The sequence below is a fragment of the Drosophila subobscura genome, chromosome E (assembly GCF_008121235.1).
Source record: "Drosophila subobscura isolate 14011-0131.10 chromosome E, UCBerk_Dsub_1.0, whole genome shotgun sequence".
NCBI lineage: Eukaryota > Metazoa > Arthropoda > Insecta > Diptera > Drosophilidae > Drosophila > Drosophila subobscura.
In genome coordinates this window covers 11,692,306-11,706,463 of record NC_048531.1, presented here as the reverse complement: position 1 = coordinate 11,706,463, position 14,158 = coordinate 11,692,306, and the positions used below count along the sequence as shown (strand labels likewise).

Below are 14,158 nucleotides of genomic sequence, written 5' to 3'. Positions count from 1 at the left end.
ATCAGCGCCGGAAAAACGACGACGAAAGCTTTGACTCTCTTAAAAATTGCCACAGAGAAACCGAAACCGAAACTGAAACCGAAACCCAGCTGAAAGATTCTCTTTTGACTCTGGATGAAAGTCAAGAACAGATCACCTCGACTCGTAATACTTTATTGATCCGCTTGGAACTTATTCAGCTGCCATAACGACTCGGTCTGAATGAATCAAATGTGTTCCTAGTGTGTGACATCGGTGCTTCATCTATATCCCCCACTGCGGCGCCATAAGCTCCGCGTGTCTGGGCGTAGGGTCCACCGCCATATAAATCCATGGCTTCATTTTCGCTTCGCTCCACATTCATCTGGGGCTGCAGGCATGTACCCTCACAAGCCATCAGTGAACGGAAACGATTCTTGTTCTCATCGCAGTTGTCCGTGGTGAAGATCTTGCACTCGTGGTCATCGTGATCGTAGAACCAGTAGTTGCCCACAATCACCGGATTGGCCAGGCAGGGGCGCGTGGAGGCGATCGGCTTCTCGAAGCAGTAATCCTGCACCACATTGTAGTTGCTGCTGCCGCTGCTGCCCGGATCGGGCATGTCCTGCTGGCGACTAGGAAAGCGTCCTCCATATGGAGATCTAGTGGTAAAACCGAAATCCGGCCGCAGGTTCGGGGTGGTGTAGTCCCTGCTGTTGTAGCCCGAATTGTAGTCATTGTAAGTGCTTCCGGGTCTGTTGCCCACCATCTTCTCACTGCCGTAGGTGTTGAAGTTGGGACGCTCTCGTTCCGAATCGAGTGGCTGCCGATTTGTGTCATAGCCGCTTCGATTGTCGATTGGATCAAACGGTGAACGTTGCTGGTTGTCTGTCTGGCCAAAGGTTTTGTCACTCTCGGCGGTGCTGAAACCCTGTCTCTTCCAGCCCTGATTTGCTGATCCCGCATATGGATTATCCATTCTGTTGTTGTAACTATTTGTGCTCCAGCTGGGCGTCTGGTTGGGTTCGCCGAACAGCTCTGGCTCCGGCAAACCGTCGAGCTCCCCGTTGTCGGGTATGGTGCCGCCACAGTCCGAGCCCAGACACTGTCTGGTCTCCTCCATGGGCAGGCGCATGACCGTCAGACATCGCTGCCTCGCCTGGGGATTGTAATAGTCGCGTGTGCGCGTGGAGATGCCTCGACCGCAGGTTTTAGAGCACGGCGACCACTCGCTCCAGCTGCTCAGCTGACACTCGGCCATGGAGCCAGTACCTGTCGCACTCTCCCCACCCATACCCAAACCCACATCCTGGCCGGGGCCTCCAATTGCATACTCTTCCTCGCCCGGTCCGCACTGTGTGCCCTGGCACTGGCGAATCTCCTCCAGTCGAATGTCGCAGTTGTAGTTGGCCGCCAGGTTGGCATTCTTGTAGCTGCGTATGCGCTGGGTGTAGCCCTGACCACAGCGGGTGCTGCAGTTGCTCCACTCGTTCCAAGGATGCACAGCACATTCCAGGGGTCCCCGTCCACCCTGCGACACTGAAGCCAAGGGTCAGAGAATTGGATTGAATTGAATTCTGGTTTCTGGCTATTCACCCTCTTCGCATTCGCGGATGTAGAGCTTCTTCCTCGTCAGGTGGAGCGTGGCCAGGGGCTTCATTGAGGTGCCGGTATCATCGAAGAAGGGCGAACGGTAATCGCTGGGATACGAGGAAGATATCCGTCGTATGACATCTGGTGGAACCTGTGGCTGGTCGGGCGACTGAAGGAGAAAACCCATCTTCAAATTGGACATCTGATCTGTGATTCGTTTACCCACCATATATGAGGGTCCCGAATCGGTGCCAATGTCCCAGGGGTACAGGTTCAATACCTTTCGCTGCAGCCAGGTGCAATTGCTGAGGCACAGTTCCAGTCCTGCCACACCCAGTATCCAATCGGGCGAAGGATCGATTTTGGCAGCCAGCGAGATCTGATGATGATTCGGATCCACACGAGCATTGGCCAGCGTGGAGCCAAAGGCATTCAAGCGATGAGGAATTCCCGGCGCCTTGATGATGGTGCGCACTGCGCCATTCTATAAGAGATCACCAGATGAGTTGGAGCAGTCTATATGGAAGGAACACGGATAAGCCAAACTTGTGTGTTGTCTCGGATCTCCTGCTCCAGGGTACGGGTAGCTCCATGCTCGGCCATCTCTCGCATGCCCAGGCTGGCTCGGCCTCCGTAGGCCCAGTAGCGGTAGTCGAAGCTATGCGAGGCGCCAATCACCTCGCCCAAGCGCGTGCGCCAGGCCTCGACTGGAAAGTCCTTGGCATGCGTGTTCCTGGTCCACTTGCGCTCCAGGACGATCTTTGAAAAAGATTTAAGCTGTCAAAGTGCAACGTGCAGAGACTTCCACCGCATCCCACCTCGTACTTGGCCTCATCGCAGGCACAACAGCTCTGGAGTGGCGGTGTCAGGCTGTTCAGCTCGTCAATTTCCTCGGGGCAGATGCGTTTGGTGAGGAATCCCTCATCAATGAACCACACATCGCGCTGCTGCACCACACCCGCCTTGATGAGGACACAGCCACTTTCCGGGGACTTTGGGGCCACCCAGGAGACTTCGATATGCGTTTTGGCATTCGTGTTGGTGCTCTCGACCATGTTCTCGCAGCCGACGCTGAATCTGGTGTCGGGGGAGCCCAGCAGCTCAAAGTGCCCGGTCATGTCCAGTATACTGAAGGCCGCCGCCTGATCCTCGCTCTCGATGACCAGCGTAAAGCTGACGAACTTTAGATTGATGGGACACGAAAGCGACACTGTGGAAATGAATGATAGAAATACATTCCTTTCGATGTGTCCCCGTCTCACCGTTGTACTGATGCTCGGGTACATAGGTCGCTGGATTTCCATCGATCAAAATGCGAAAGTTTTCATCCACCGCAGACCGTTCGCCGCTGGCTCCCTGCGGAATCCGACTGCATGCTCCCCGCACGCCCTGAATCACCAAAGTTTGAAGCAGAATCAACCGCACAAGTGGCCACATCGCGCCTCGATCCATAGCTGTCCGCAGCTCAGCATCGACTGACTGATGGGTTGATGCCTCAGTGCCGAAATTGGTCTATTAATCGATGAGCTTTTCAATTATCTCATCTTGATTGAGTGCCGCCAATTGGAATTGTTTTTTGTTTCAATCAACGGTTTGGCGCTTGGGTTCTTTGAACTTGGACCAGGCCGGACAACAGTCGTGCATCAGATTTGGGTCAATGACGAAAGTGCCATGAAGCGGAAATACTCGGAAACAGAAGTTTAACTTTCGCTGGGAATTGTCTGCATGTAAGTAGAATCCCCAGAACTTACTTCACTTCCAACCCATTGTTTTGCCCCAGAAAGAGGGGAGCACCTGGCGGATTCTCATATATATTTTGTCATGCATTCGCTTGCGATTATATAATTAATTTATGACTAATACTTGTTGATGGATCATCGATCCTCCTACCCGCCGTTGTTACTGCTGCCTGCTGCCTGCTGCCTACCACTTTTCAGCGTCGTCGTTGCTGTTGAGGAGGCACGGCATCATGACGCACTTCTCCATGCGGACACGATCCTTGCACTTGTAGCTGAGATCCGTGTTGAGCAGAGTGCGGGTGCGCTGCCGGACAGCGTTGTCGCCACACGTGGCAGTGCAGGGCGTCCAGGCGGACCACTCAGAGTAGCGGCACTCGTCCCGCGGATCCGGTGGTGGCGTCTTGGCCACATGACGTCGTTCCCCAAAGCCACCGCCGCTGATCGAGTAAATGTCGTCGCAGCGCTGATAGCAGCGATCGAGGCGCACCAGGTGTTTGGGGCAGGGCTTGCCGCCGTACTTGGGAGAGCGGAGAACGCGTCGGGTGCGCAGCTGGTAGCCGTCGCCACAGGTGGCGTTGCAGCTGTGGGTGAGCCACTCGGAGACGAGACAGTCGGTGGCCTGGAGGCGATCGTACTGCAGTTCCTGCTTGTGGCGAGGCCGGCGGCAGGTGTCCTCGCACTCCTCCTTCGATTTGAACTTGTTGCGGTTGGTGTCACAGCGGTCCGACCAGTAGATGGCGCATTGATCGCTCACGTGGTCGTAGTACCAGAAGTTGGCCACGTCGCTGTCCCGGCAGGGGCTCTCGATCAGCTCCTCGTAGCAGAGGTGGGGCACGATGGTGTCACAGCTGGGATTCGTGCAGTTCACCTCCTCGTGGAGCTTGATGTGGCGGCAGGGATCACTGCCATCGTCGCTGGGATCGCGCACGCCGTACACCTGATTGTTGTTCCACACCTTGCGTATACGCTGACGCTTCCCATGGCCTCCGCAGGGGCCATGGCAGGGCGAGAAGTCCGACCAGGGCGTAATCCCGCACACTGGCGGTATGTGCTCCTCCTTGTGCTGGCTGTAGCTCTCAAAGTTGCGAAAGATCGAGCGCTTCCCGGCCCCATCCTCCGCGTCTCCGCCTGCGTCTTCGTTCGCTATGTCGCCACCGCACTCCATGGCCTCGCACACTTTGGTCTCCTGCAGGCGCGCCCTGCTCGCCTTCTGGCACTTCTTCTTGGCCTTCTTGTTGAGGTAGTGCCGCGACCGTGTCTGCTCGCCCGTGCCACATGTCACAGTGCACGAGGACCACTCGCTCCACTCGGACAGCCCACATTGCGGATCGTCGGAGCCGGCCGCTGGATATCCAACCTCGGGCTGCACTCCGTCTGCTGTTTCCTCATTGAAGCTGGCGCAAGTATGTCCCACGCAGTTCTTCTCCTCCCGCAGGGCATTGTTGCAACGATGACGCTGCAAGATGTGGAATCAATGGTTAAATACGGTTGTCTACCGTCGCAAGGATGGCCACTGACCGATGCCAGCACGGGATTCTTAAACTCGCGCGTCCTGTACTGCTTGCCGGGTCCGCATTTGGTGCTGCACTCGTCCCACCTGGTCCAGGCATGGGTGGCGCACTCCGCGGGCAGCTGCTCCGCTGGAAAGGCATTCGGAATCAGAATCAGTCAGAGTGAGTATTAAGTTGCTGTGGCTTACAGTCCGTCGATTCGCAGTTCTTCTCGTAGAGACGCCGGCGATTGATGTGCAATGTGGCCAGAGGTTTCATCTGCGCGCCGCTGGGATCGTAGAAGGGCGAGCGAGGATCGTTGGGGTAGTTGGACTTGATGCGGCGTACCACGTCGGGCGGCACCTGCGGCTGGTCGGCAGACTGCAACGAGAATGGATTGAGGATCGATGGCAGAGAGACGCCTTGCAGACAGTGTTACCATGTAGGATGGACCGCTGTCAGTGCCCGCGTCCCAGGGATACAGATTGTGGACCTTGTTCTCCACCCACGAGCAGTTGGGCAGGCACAGCTCCAGCCCGGAGACACCCACAATCCAGTCGGGCGAGGGATCCACCATGGAGACCAGCGAGATCAGATGATGATTCGAGTCCACCCGAAAGACGGCAAAAGTCTTGCCCGTCACATTTGGATAGGCAATTCCGCGTGCCTTGATGATCGTGCGGATGTGCTCGCTCTGGTCCTTCAGCTCGCTCTCCAGGGTGCGCGTGGAGCCGTGCTCGGCCACCTCCCGCAGCCCCTCGCTGGCCATCTCCCCGTACTGCCAAAATCGGTACTCGATCGTGTGGGAGGCGCCGATGATGTCGCTGAATCGGGTGCGCCAGCTGTTGGCCGGGAAGTCCTTGGGATGCGTGTGCCGCGACCATTTGCCCTCGAAAGTGAGCTGCAATTGGGAGTAGCGGCCAATCAAACTTTGAAGAAATTATTGGACGGCACTCACCTCATACTTGGCCTCGTCGCAGGCACAGCATGGATCCATAATGCTGGGCTGGGTGTCGATGTCGTCCACCTCCTCCTCGCACATGCGCTTGGTGAGGAAGCCATCGTCCATGAACCAGACATCGCGATGCTGCATCACGGTCGCCCGCAGCAGGATGCAGCCCTGTCCGGGACTGGATGGCGCCACCCAGACCACATCCACGTGAGTCTTTACATTTGTGTTGGTGTTCTCCACGAGATTGGCGCAACGCGGACTGAAGCGCGTCTCGGCCAGATCCAGTAGCTCAAAGGTGCCCACTGCATTCGGATCATCCTCACCGTCACCCGTCTCCAGGTCCAATGCCAACATGAAGCTCACAAAGGATAGCCCCGAAAATGCACTCAGCGTCACTGGAAGAGCGGGAAAGGAGAGTTTAAAGGGAGAAGATTTCTATGGTTGATCACTCACCATTGTACCTCTGGCCGGGCACATAGCTCTGGGCGTTGCCAGCGACGGACAGCACATAGTTATCGTCCACTGGAGACTTGGCTGCAGTCACACCCAGCGGTATCCGATTGCAGGCCTCGACTCGCGGCCAAGTCCGCGCCACTACCAGCAACAAGATGAGGCACTCCAACGCTTTCATTGCGGATCGCTGCAATCAGAGAAGGAGCTTTTATTCGCAATTGGATTGCATTCTCCGAGTGGCACCCATTTGGAATTCCCTTCATTGTTTTAATTATCAGCAATGTCAATGGCAGGCGCCAGCTGTGGCGGTCTGAATTGAACTTGAATTTGCTGCTGCTTCAGGCAATCGTCTATGCATACACTGCGACATACATATATGTATATACCTTCCAATTGAAGCACTGCGGATATTTACACCCATTTACTTCACCCAGTTTAGATGTCCATTTCTATTTTTACAGACACTTTCTATTTCCTTCCACCATTGCCATGCGGAACTTGTTTTCCCCCTTGACAATCGCATCACATTGCAAGCTCATATTTAATCATTTGTTTGTACGTGTGTGTAGTATATGATACTATGTAAACCGACTACGTCACTGATTAAATTCAATTGAAAAACGCGCCGACTGTCCATAGGAAATGTGAGCAAAATAACAGCCCCCAGACGGCTACAATAACAATTCCCATAGATTTCCATCATTAAAAACACTTTTGGGGCTTCGCCCTGACAGTGGAAAAAACAAAAGTAAGTCCAAATGTAAGCCCTGGCTGACCCCAGGCACGCAACAACTTATGGTATATTCAATTTACCAATGTACAATGAATCCTTTAATAATATTTCAGGATGTTGTTAGCACTTTTTGATGGATCTTTTAGGATGCGAACTCAGAGCCCATTGCGCGCTAGATAGAAAATGTATTCAGAACGGAACGTTCTCTGGAGGCACTCGAACGGCAACTGAATGCAAATTTTGCACGAGCATCGGAACCGACAGCCAGCCCCCGTCGATTATTGGCCAGACGATGTGCATCATATGATTCGTGTCGACTATGGGAGAGAGAAGCGAGGCGAGGCTTCGCATTTGTTGATGGGGTTCTGTTTTCACTCGCCCATCCTAAACAAAGGGGGAATGCAAGCCAAGCCACCGGCTACTGTGGGAAAATATGCACTAATGTCAAACAAAATATAGAAATAGCTGTCAGACAAAGTAACATTGGGAAAAAAGTCTGTATCTATAATTATTCATTTACAAATTTAAGAGTAGATACATTGAAATCTGTAAAACCCTCTCTAAAAACTGTTGGGGTCCAAAATTGTTTATTTTGTTTAGTTTAATTTTATTTTTAAAGCATTTGTCCATATTTATTTGCGATATCCAACTATGCCGCCGAACACAAGATTTATTCGACGTGAGTTCTTAGTTTTAGTTTCTTGCCAACTCATTTCACTTCACACCTTTGCAGCTACTAAATGCAGTCTTTTGAGAGCTAAAGCTAACAATTTGAAGGTAAGTTTCAGAGGTAGATATGGGATTAGAATTCCAAATGGAATATTCCCCAGTTTTCGAGTGGGAGGTCTGTCAGTAATGGGAGCATCTGGTCGATGCAAAGTCAATTAAAGCATGCAGAGTCCTGCTCGGCGTCCCTCCACGACTGTGTGTCGCTGCCAGAGAGGACACTATCCAAGATTCCTCAACCAAAGCAGAAAACTCTTGCACCCGCAGCTACCCCACGTAGGTTTACCTTCCATTTAATTTTATTTTGGGTAATTGTTTTTAACCAGCGTCCAATCCCAGGCAAATCCCGCCAGCAGGTTCTCACTCAAAATCGCGTGCGTGCCCTCGAGACACAGTACCAGACGCTGCAATGGCTTCAATCGGCTTTTTATGAAAAGCTGCAATCGTTGGGACCGGTGGAGTCCAAAATGTTGGGCTCGTACAAGTTTGTTGCCATTGTGCTCCGCGAGGACAGCAAGTGGGTTCATAACAATGAGCAGTTGATCCCTGGGCCTCCCCAGAAGTTGCGTGAGTTCCCATCGATTCCATTCTACCCTTGGGTGCCTCACAACAGTTTATTTTCATTTTGCAGCCAGCGATAGCGTCCAGGATCTAAAAAATCGTTGCCAGGCAGCCATCGATTCGGGCTTTATGATGCTCTATGATCACCTGGAGCACATTCAACTGGCGAAGGACGAGTTGGAGGCGTGCAATCAGAAGGAGCAGCTGGCAGTCAAGCTGAAAGAGCTTCTGGTAGGTCCACTCTCTACGCTTGTACCGGACTAAGCTCTCCCATTTATCCATAGCAACCCCAAATGGACAGCATCTTCGAGAGCATCGAGCAGATGTGTGTGACACCTGTCAGCCAACAGGTTTCGCCCAACAAGCATCTTTACCGCCGCATAAACGAGCTGAGCGAAGAGAAGCAGGACCTGGAAACGCGGCTCTTAGATGTTAATAATTCTCACAGCGATCAGATGAATATACTGAAGGCGGATCAGACGCTGGGCGAGCTGAGGGACATGCTACAGCTGTGCGAGGCACAACACAACGAAGACCTAGGGGAGCTGGCCAAACAAAATGAATCTTTGGCGGCTAAGGACAATACCATCGACTCCATGAGGACTGAGATGGACAACCTAATGTCACGGTGAGTGAAGCAGCCTCATCTAGGTATTCTGATGAAAACGGTTGCTAAATTATCTACAGCAATGTCGGGCTGGAGCAACAGATGAAGGAGGCGGAGGCTTCTGTGGTCCAAGCACAGAAGGATGTCGAAAGAAAAGGTGAGTTAATAGACTGTCTGGAGGAGGAGTTGAAGGACAAGCGGCAGCTCGTTGCCCAGCTCCCGAGAGGTGAGGATTCAACAAGCCAGGTCGTGGTGGAGAAAGATCAGATCATTCGCGATTTGAATCTGAAGCTCCTGACTTGTATGCAGTTCAAGGAAATGCTCCTAAGACAATTCGAGGATATTCGAAAGCTGCAGGCGGACAACGAAAGGCTGGATAGAAACATCCAAAAGACGAGGACTGAGATCAGGTAAGGCCCTCACTGAGGTGCACAGTTAAGCACCCAAATATTCCCATTCCAAATCCCCAGTGAGCTGCAGGAGAACATTAAGAGCACAGAACTGCAGCTTGATTCCAGTTACCAAAGGGAGCAGCAGCTCAGCGTGCATCTCGAGCATGTCAAGTCGGAGCTGTTAAGGTCCGAGCAGCTGGTAGCCCAGTTACGGGGGGAGGCGAACGCAGTCCACAACGCGACATCCACGTCCAACGGAGAAAACCTGAAGCAGACTCAGACTGAAAACCAACAAAAAATGGAAGAAATCATCATCAAACATGCGGAAGATCCGGATGTAAACCAGGTACACTATCGAGGTCTCGGTATAGCCGGGCAACTGCTAATTATTTTATATCGTTGCAGTTGAGCTGTCAGGTGGAGTCGAGGGATGAGCAGCTACGCCATGTCTTCGGAAAACTCAGCAGCATGCAGGAGAAGCTTACGAGCATGGAGGAGTCTATAAAACAGATCAACGATCCGAACTATCGCCTCTCCCAGCTCCGCGATGGGCAGCGTGAGAAGGAGCTCTTGATGGAGAGAGAGGTTTCCCAATTTATGGACGGCATGTGGGTGTAATCGCTGTCCCCTTATTTTTGTATAACATTTCGAACGCATTTTAATTTCCAGAAAGGTGTATGAAGATCATATCAGCATCAGCATCAGCAGACGATCAGAACAGCCAACTCATCCGAAGAGATGCTGCTGTGTAAATAATTTTCGGCAGGGAAACTTTCAATTGCATGGAAATTACTTTCGGCCACTTCATAGCCACCTTGCCCAGGAGCAGCCGACCCAAAGGCCCCCTGATAGAGATTCCATTTCCTCAGGTAACATATTTTCCGGTAGGCATTGCAATGGCCAGGAATGGCAGCACCAAGTTCATCAGCATTAAAATTCCATGTCAGGAGGGATAGAGGCCAGACAACATCGGAAATAGATCAATCGGCCAAATTGATTTATAGTTATTGCAAATATCGCTAAATACTATCACTATTTGAGTCGCTTTTATACGTATGTATGTTCATGTGGGATTGTTTGGGTGCGTCAGTATGGGGGAATGATGATGATCAGTAGAGATGCCGCCCGGCTGAATCTGGAACAGTTAATTGAAATGATTTGCATTTTGAGGGCAGGGTCGCTGTAATTACGCTACGCCATCGTTCGATGGGTTTCAGATAATCCCGAGGGCTGATCAATGTGAGTGACTCAAATAGAAGATCTTGGACTTGAGTTACCCTAACAAATCCAAAGCATTGCTTTCCTGTTTGGCTGAAATTCTCAGCGCAACGAGCAGCGCGAGAGCATCGCCTCGAGCGCTCATCTCGACAAATTTCTGATGCGGAGGTTTCCTAGTCTATTATCAGTTATGCTTCAGTTAGTCGCATTGGACCGCTTGCTATAGACGGTTGACGGTGCCAATTATAACTAAGGATAGCTTTCGGGTGGACTGGAACATCTGTTGTACGTGAGATTAGGAAGTTCTAAGGAAAAGTGAAATTGTAAGTGTAAGTGTAGGAATAAAAGTACATTTTATCTGTCGTGTGGATTGTTTGGTGTTGTTGGTGGTTGATCTTTGTCTCTGTGTGTTCAATAGATAAGCAGAGAACTTGCCACAAATGTCTCGGCAAGCATTAAGATAATGCCACGAGTTTACAGCATATCTGAATCTGATCAAATAACTCCCCACTATCTGGATCATGCACTTGGCTGGGCAAACAGTCTGATGTATGCCCACCCGAATTATATGCGTCCAACACTCTCTGTCTTAGACAGTTGTGCGTCCAGATTAGATCTCTTTTAACGATTCCAAAGATTCCGTGCATATTTGGGGACACAGTGGTGCAAGAGCTGCGCAACCAGGCAGAGATTGCCATGGATGTGATTAATGGTCGCATTGAACCCGCATTGACTAGCGATTTCGGCTTGCATTTTGTACTATCAGCAAAGCGTCGCATTGTCCCATAAATTCTACATTTTCGTATAAATATTAATTGCCCGAATCCGTGACAGCTAAAATTCAAAAATTCACAATTTTACTGGCATTTATTTCGAACCAGTTGCGCAGATGACTTTAAAGTTAATCCCTCTATTTATAGACCGATTTGGGCAAAGAATAGAGTCGCACCCGGTTACTGAATTTTAATCCGATGAGTGGCGATGAGTGGCGACTTAGAAACTCGATCTACACTTTTATGCGATCAAATATCAATAATAAAAACAAGAAAATAGCAGTAAACAAATTCATAAACTATCTCAATTTATGCGTACAACGTGACGCGAGCCTATTAAATATTTGTTATCCAAAAACTTGAGTCCCTAAGCGTGCCATTCACTTGATTGCTTTGTCATCTTATCACCTGATCTGTCGTCAAGTGACGCCAATGCTAATGACCTGTGTATAAGTAGCCCCGACCTTGGTATACTGACCGATATCGCAATTTCCTTACATCCGATCTTAATAGATTTTTACTTGAGCTTTTGTGTCGTGCACTGCCAGCATTTGTCGTTTACTGTCCCAAGAATTAAACCAGCCTTTAACCAATAACTATGGATGCTGCAGCAGAATACCAGAGGCTGAGCCAAAGGATGGACACAGAACAGCCGCAAAGGAGCTCCGTGCTCTACACCACATCCAGCGATGAGGTGGGTAGTCGGATAATTGTTGTTTGCAATGTCCTTTTGACTACGTCAATGCTTTCAGCTTTCCATTAACTGCTGCCTGGACAAAGTCGAGAGACAGCTGCCCCTCCAGGTGGAGGTGGTGGAGTCGGTGGAGACAGGCTTGAATAAATCCCCTGGCCAGCGCGATCAATGGAGTCGGGGACTGGAGTTCCTCTTCTCCTGTATTGCCCTGTCTGTGGGCCTGGGAAATGTGTGGCGCTTTCCGTTTATCGCCTTGGAGAATGGCGGTGGAGCCTTTGTGGTTCCCTACGTAATTGTGCTCCTCCTGATCGGCAGACCAATCTACTATCTGGAGGTAGTCATTGGACAGTTCTCTAGTCGAGGCTGTATCAAGGCCTTTGACATGGTGCCCATTATGAAGGGTGAGTGAGTCCTCAGACACTGATCTCTCTCTCTCAACACGAAAATGTCCACTCCAGGCGTCGCCTATGGTCAGGTTTATTCCACTGCGCTGGCCACCACCTACTACGCCTGCATTATGGCCTTAACCATACGCTACCTGGTGGCCAGCTTTGACGATGTCCTGCCATGGACCTACTGTCTGGTGGAGTGGGGCAGTGCTTGCGTGGCCACAGGAGCCACCGTCTCGCCCAATGGAACTGCCCTAGGCCAGGGCGTATCTTCCGCGGAGCTTTACTTCACGTGAGTTTGAACCAAATAACAATATTTCCCCCGAGTCTCTCGTTAGTAGTAGCTTTCCACCACTTTAGGCACACTGTGTTGAGGGAGCCTGAGAACCTGCAGGAGAATGGGCTGGGAACTCCCAGTTGGGACTTGGTGCTCTGCCTGGCTGCCACCTGGCTGATCATTGGTGCCATCCTCTTCAAGGGCATACGCAGCTCGGGCAAGGCATCCTACTTCCTGGCCCTCTTTCCGTACCTGATCATGCTGATCCTGTTGGCGAGGGCGTTGACCTTGCCCGGCGCCTGGCGCGGCATCGTCTACTTCCTCGAGCCCAAGTGGTCCGAGCTGCTGAATCCGCATGTCTGGTATGCGGCCATCACGCAGATGTTCTTCTCGCTGGCCATCTGCTTCGGCACCCTGGTCATGTACGCCTCCTTCAACGACTTCCACAAGAATGTTCACAAGTAAGTGGGGTGGCTGGGTGTGTGCCATTTTCCCTCCCTCTATCTAATGCTGCCTCCACCTGCTTTTAGAGATGTGATCATCATTACCAGCATCGATTCGTTCACCTCGATCCTCGCTGGCTGCATCATCTTTGGAATCCTGGGCAATCTGGCTCATGAAACCAACACCGAGGACATCTCTCAGGTGGTACAGGGAGGAGCTGGACTGGCCTTCATCTCGTATCCGGAGGCGATTGCCAAGTTCAAGTACCTCCCGCAGCTTTTTGCCGTGCTCTTCTTCTTCATGCTGCTGGTGCTGGGAATTGGATCCAATGTGGGCATGGCCAGTTGTGTGATCAACGTGATCAAGGATCGCTTTAGCCATTTACCGCACTGGCTACTGTCCGCCAGCTTCTCTCTGGTTGGCTTCCTTTGCGGCCTGGTCTATATGACGCCGGGCGGCCAATTTGTTCTCAACCTGGTGGACTTTTATGGCTGCACCTTCATAGCCATTGTGCTGGCCATTGCCGAGCTGCTCGCCGTAGGCTGGATCTACGGGGTGAAGCGCATCTGCAGCGACATCGAGTTCATGCTGAAAGTGAAGACGAGCTTCTACTGGCGCATCTGCTGGGCCCTTGTGGCCCCTGGCCTGATGTTCCTCGTCCTCGTCTACATGCTGTTCAACTATGAGCCCCTCACCTATCGCGGTGTGGAGTATCCCCGGGCTGCGTATACCGCGGGCTGGATCATCTGGGGCCTGGGAGTTCTCCAACTGCCCATCTGGGCCATCTACACGATCTACCAGCAGCCGGGAAAGACTTTCAGCAGTGTAAGTCGAACATTCTCCTCGCCCCAATCCCAAGAATCCTGTTAAGAACTTTATTTTCCCAATCTTCTAGAAATTCAGGATGGCACTGCAGCCCACAGCCGACTGGGGTCCTCGCCAGCCGCAGGAGCTCGAGGCCTACATCCTGCACAGGAAGCGCCACGCAGAGTTCAAGCCCCGACGCGGTGGCCACCTCTGTGACAACATTTTCGGCTAAAAATCCACACATGTACATTACATTTTGTTTTCATTTAATTTTACGCTTTATTATTAATGCCAAAACGCACAAAACTTTTGTTTGCTGCAAGCTTTAGTTATGACAAAAAAGTTGTTTGTT

General features: G+C 51.5%; 4 protein-coding genes across 4 annotated transcripts; 2 read left to right on the top strand and 2 right to left on the bottom strand.

Annotated features, from left to right (window-relative positions):
• Positions 1-135: 135 nt before the first annotated feature.
• LOC117890858 (spondin-1) lies at positions 136-3,267 on the bottom strand. Its single transcript, XM_034795944.1, has 6 exons — positions 2,814-3,267; positions 2,370-2,761; positions 2,098-2,310; positions 1,778-2,035; positions 1,555-1,720; positions 136-1,497 (listed from the first exon to the last, which is right to left on the bottom strand). The coding sequence occupies exons 1-6, from the start codon at positions 3,001-3,003 to the stop codon at positions 176-178; spliced, it is 2,541 nt and encodes an 846-aa protein (XP_034651835.1). The 5' UTR covers positions 3,004-3,267; the 3' UTR covers positions 136-175.
• A 110-nt stretch (positions 3,268-3,377) lies between these two features.
• LOC117890857 (spondin-1) lies at positions 3,378-7,122 on the bottom strand. Its single transcript, XM_034795943.1, has 7 exons — positions 6,999-7,122; positions 6,186-6,372; positions 5,739-6,127; positions 5,220-5,681; positions 4,990-5,161; positions 4,809-4,930; positions 3,378-4,746 (listed from the first exon to the last, which is right to left on the bottom strand). Exons 2-7 carry the CDS (start codon positions 6,361-6,363, stop codon positions 3,475-3,477), a joined length of 2,595 nt encoding a protein of 864 aa, XP_034651834.1. The 5' UTR covers positions 6,364-6,372; positions 6,999-7,122; the 3' UTR covers positions 3,378-3,474.
• A 324-nt stretch (positions 7,123-7,446) lies between these two features.
• Positions 7,447-9,822, top strand: LOC117889701 (putative leucine-rich repeat-containing protein DDB_G0290503). Its single transcript, XM_034794118.1, has 9 exons — positions 7,447-7,597; positions 7,652-7,695; positions 7,749-7,920; positions 7,984-8,211; positions 8,276-8,436; positions 8,490-8,833; positions 8,893-9,222; positions 9,283-9,550; positions 9,610-9,822. Exons 1-9 carry the CDS (start codon positions 7,570-7,572, stop codon positions 9,820-9,822), a joined length of 1,788 nt encoding a protein of 595 aa, XP_034650009.1. The 5' UTR covers positions 7,447-7,569.
• Positions 9,823-10,617: 795 nt separating this feature from the next.
• Positions 10,618-14,073, top strand: LOC117890428 (sodium-dependent nutrient amino acid transporter 1). The gene is made up of 7 exons (XM_034795248.1): positions 10,618-10,745; positions 11,709-11,889; positions 11,948-12,290; positions 12,348-12,570; positions 12,639-13,016; positions 13,086-13,824; positions 13,895-14,073. The coding sequence occupies exons 2-7, from the start codon at positions 11,794-11,796 to the stop codon at positions 14,036-14,038; spliced, it is 1,923 nt and encodes a 640-aa protein (XP_034651139.1). The 5' UTR covers positions 10,618-10,745; positions 11,709-11,793; the 3' UTR covers positions 14,039-14,073.
• The last annotated feature ends 85 nt before the right edge of the window (positions 14,074-14,158 follow it).

What these genes read in the sequence shown, in the direction of transcription:
- LOC117890858 (XM_034795944.1), bottom strand. Translation starts at nt 3,003, where the DNA reads ATGGATCGAGGCGCGATGTGGCCACTTGTGCGGTTGATTCTGCTTCAA. An exon ending in ACCCGAGCATCAGTACAACG is followed by an intron (nt 2,762 to 2,813) that starts GTGAGACGGGGA and finishes TCATTTCCACAG; the next exon opens with TGTCGCTTTCGTGTCCCATC. An exon ending in ATTCGGGACCCTCATATATG is followed by an intron (nt 1,721 to 1,777) that starts GTGGGTAAACGA and finishes TTTCTCCTTCAG; the next exon opens with TCGCCCGACCAGCCACAGGT.
- LOC117890857 (XM_034795943.1), bottom strand. Translation starts at nt 6,363, where the DNA reads ATGAAAGCGTTGGAGTGCCTCATCTTGTTGCTGGTAGTGGCGCGGACT. An exon ending in GCCCGGCCAGAGGTACAATG is followed by an intron (nt 6,128 to 6,185) that starts GTGAGTGATCAA and finishes CCGCTCTTCCAG; the next exon opens with TGACGCTGAGTGCATTTTCG. An exon ending in AGAATCCCGTGCTGGCATCG is followed by an intron (nt 4,747 to 4,808) that starts GTCAGTGGCCAT and finishes CACATCTTGCAG; the next exon opens with CGTCATCGTTGCAACAATGC.
- LOC117889701 (XM_034794118.1), top strand. Translation starts at nt 7,570, where the DNA reads ATGCCGCCGAACACAAGATTTATTCGAC. An exon ending in GAACACAAGATTTATTCGAC is followed by an intron (nt 7,598 to 7,651) that starts GTGAGTTCTTAG and finishes ACACCTTTGCAG; the next exon opens with CTACTAAATGCAGTCTTTTG. An exon ending in ATGGACAACCTAATGTCACG is followed by an intron (nt 8,834 to 8,892) that starts GTGAGTGAAGCA and finishes AATTATCTACAG; the next exon opens with CAATGTCGGGCTGGAGCAAC.
- LOC117890428 (XM_034795248.1), top strand. Translation starts at nt 11,794, where the DNA reads ATGGATGCTGCAGCAGAATACCAGAGGCTGAGCCAAAGGATGGACACA. An exon ending in TCCGCGGAGCTTTACTTCAC is followed by an intron (nt 12,571 to 12,638) that starts GTGAGTTTGAAC and finishes CCACCACTTTAG; the next exon opens with GCACACTGTGTTGAGGGAGC. An exon ending in CGGGAAAGACTTTCAGCAGT is followed by an intron (nt 13,825 to 13,894) that starts GTAAGTCGAACA and finishes CCAATCTTCTAG; the next exon opens with AAATTCAGGATGGCACTGCA.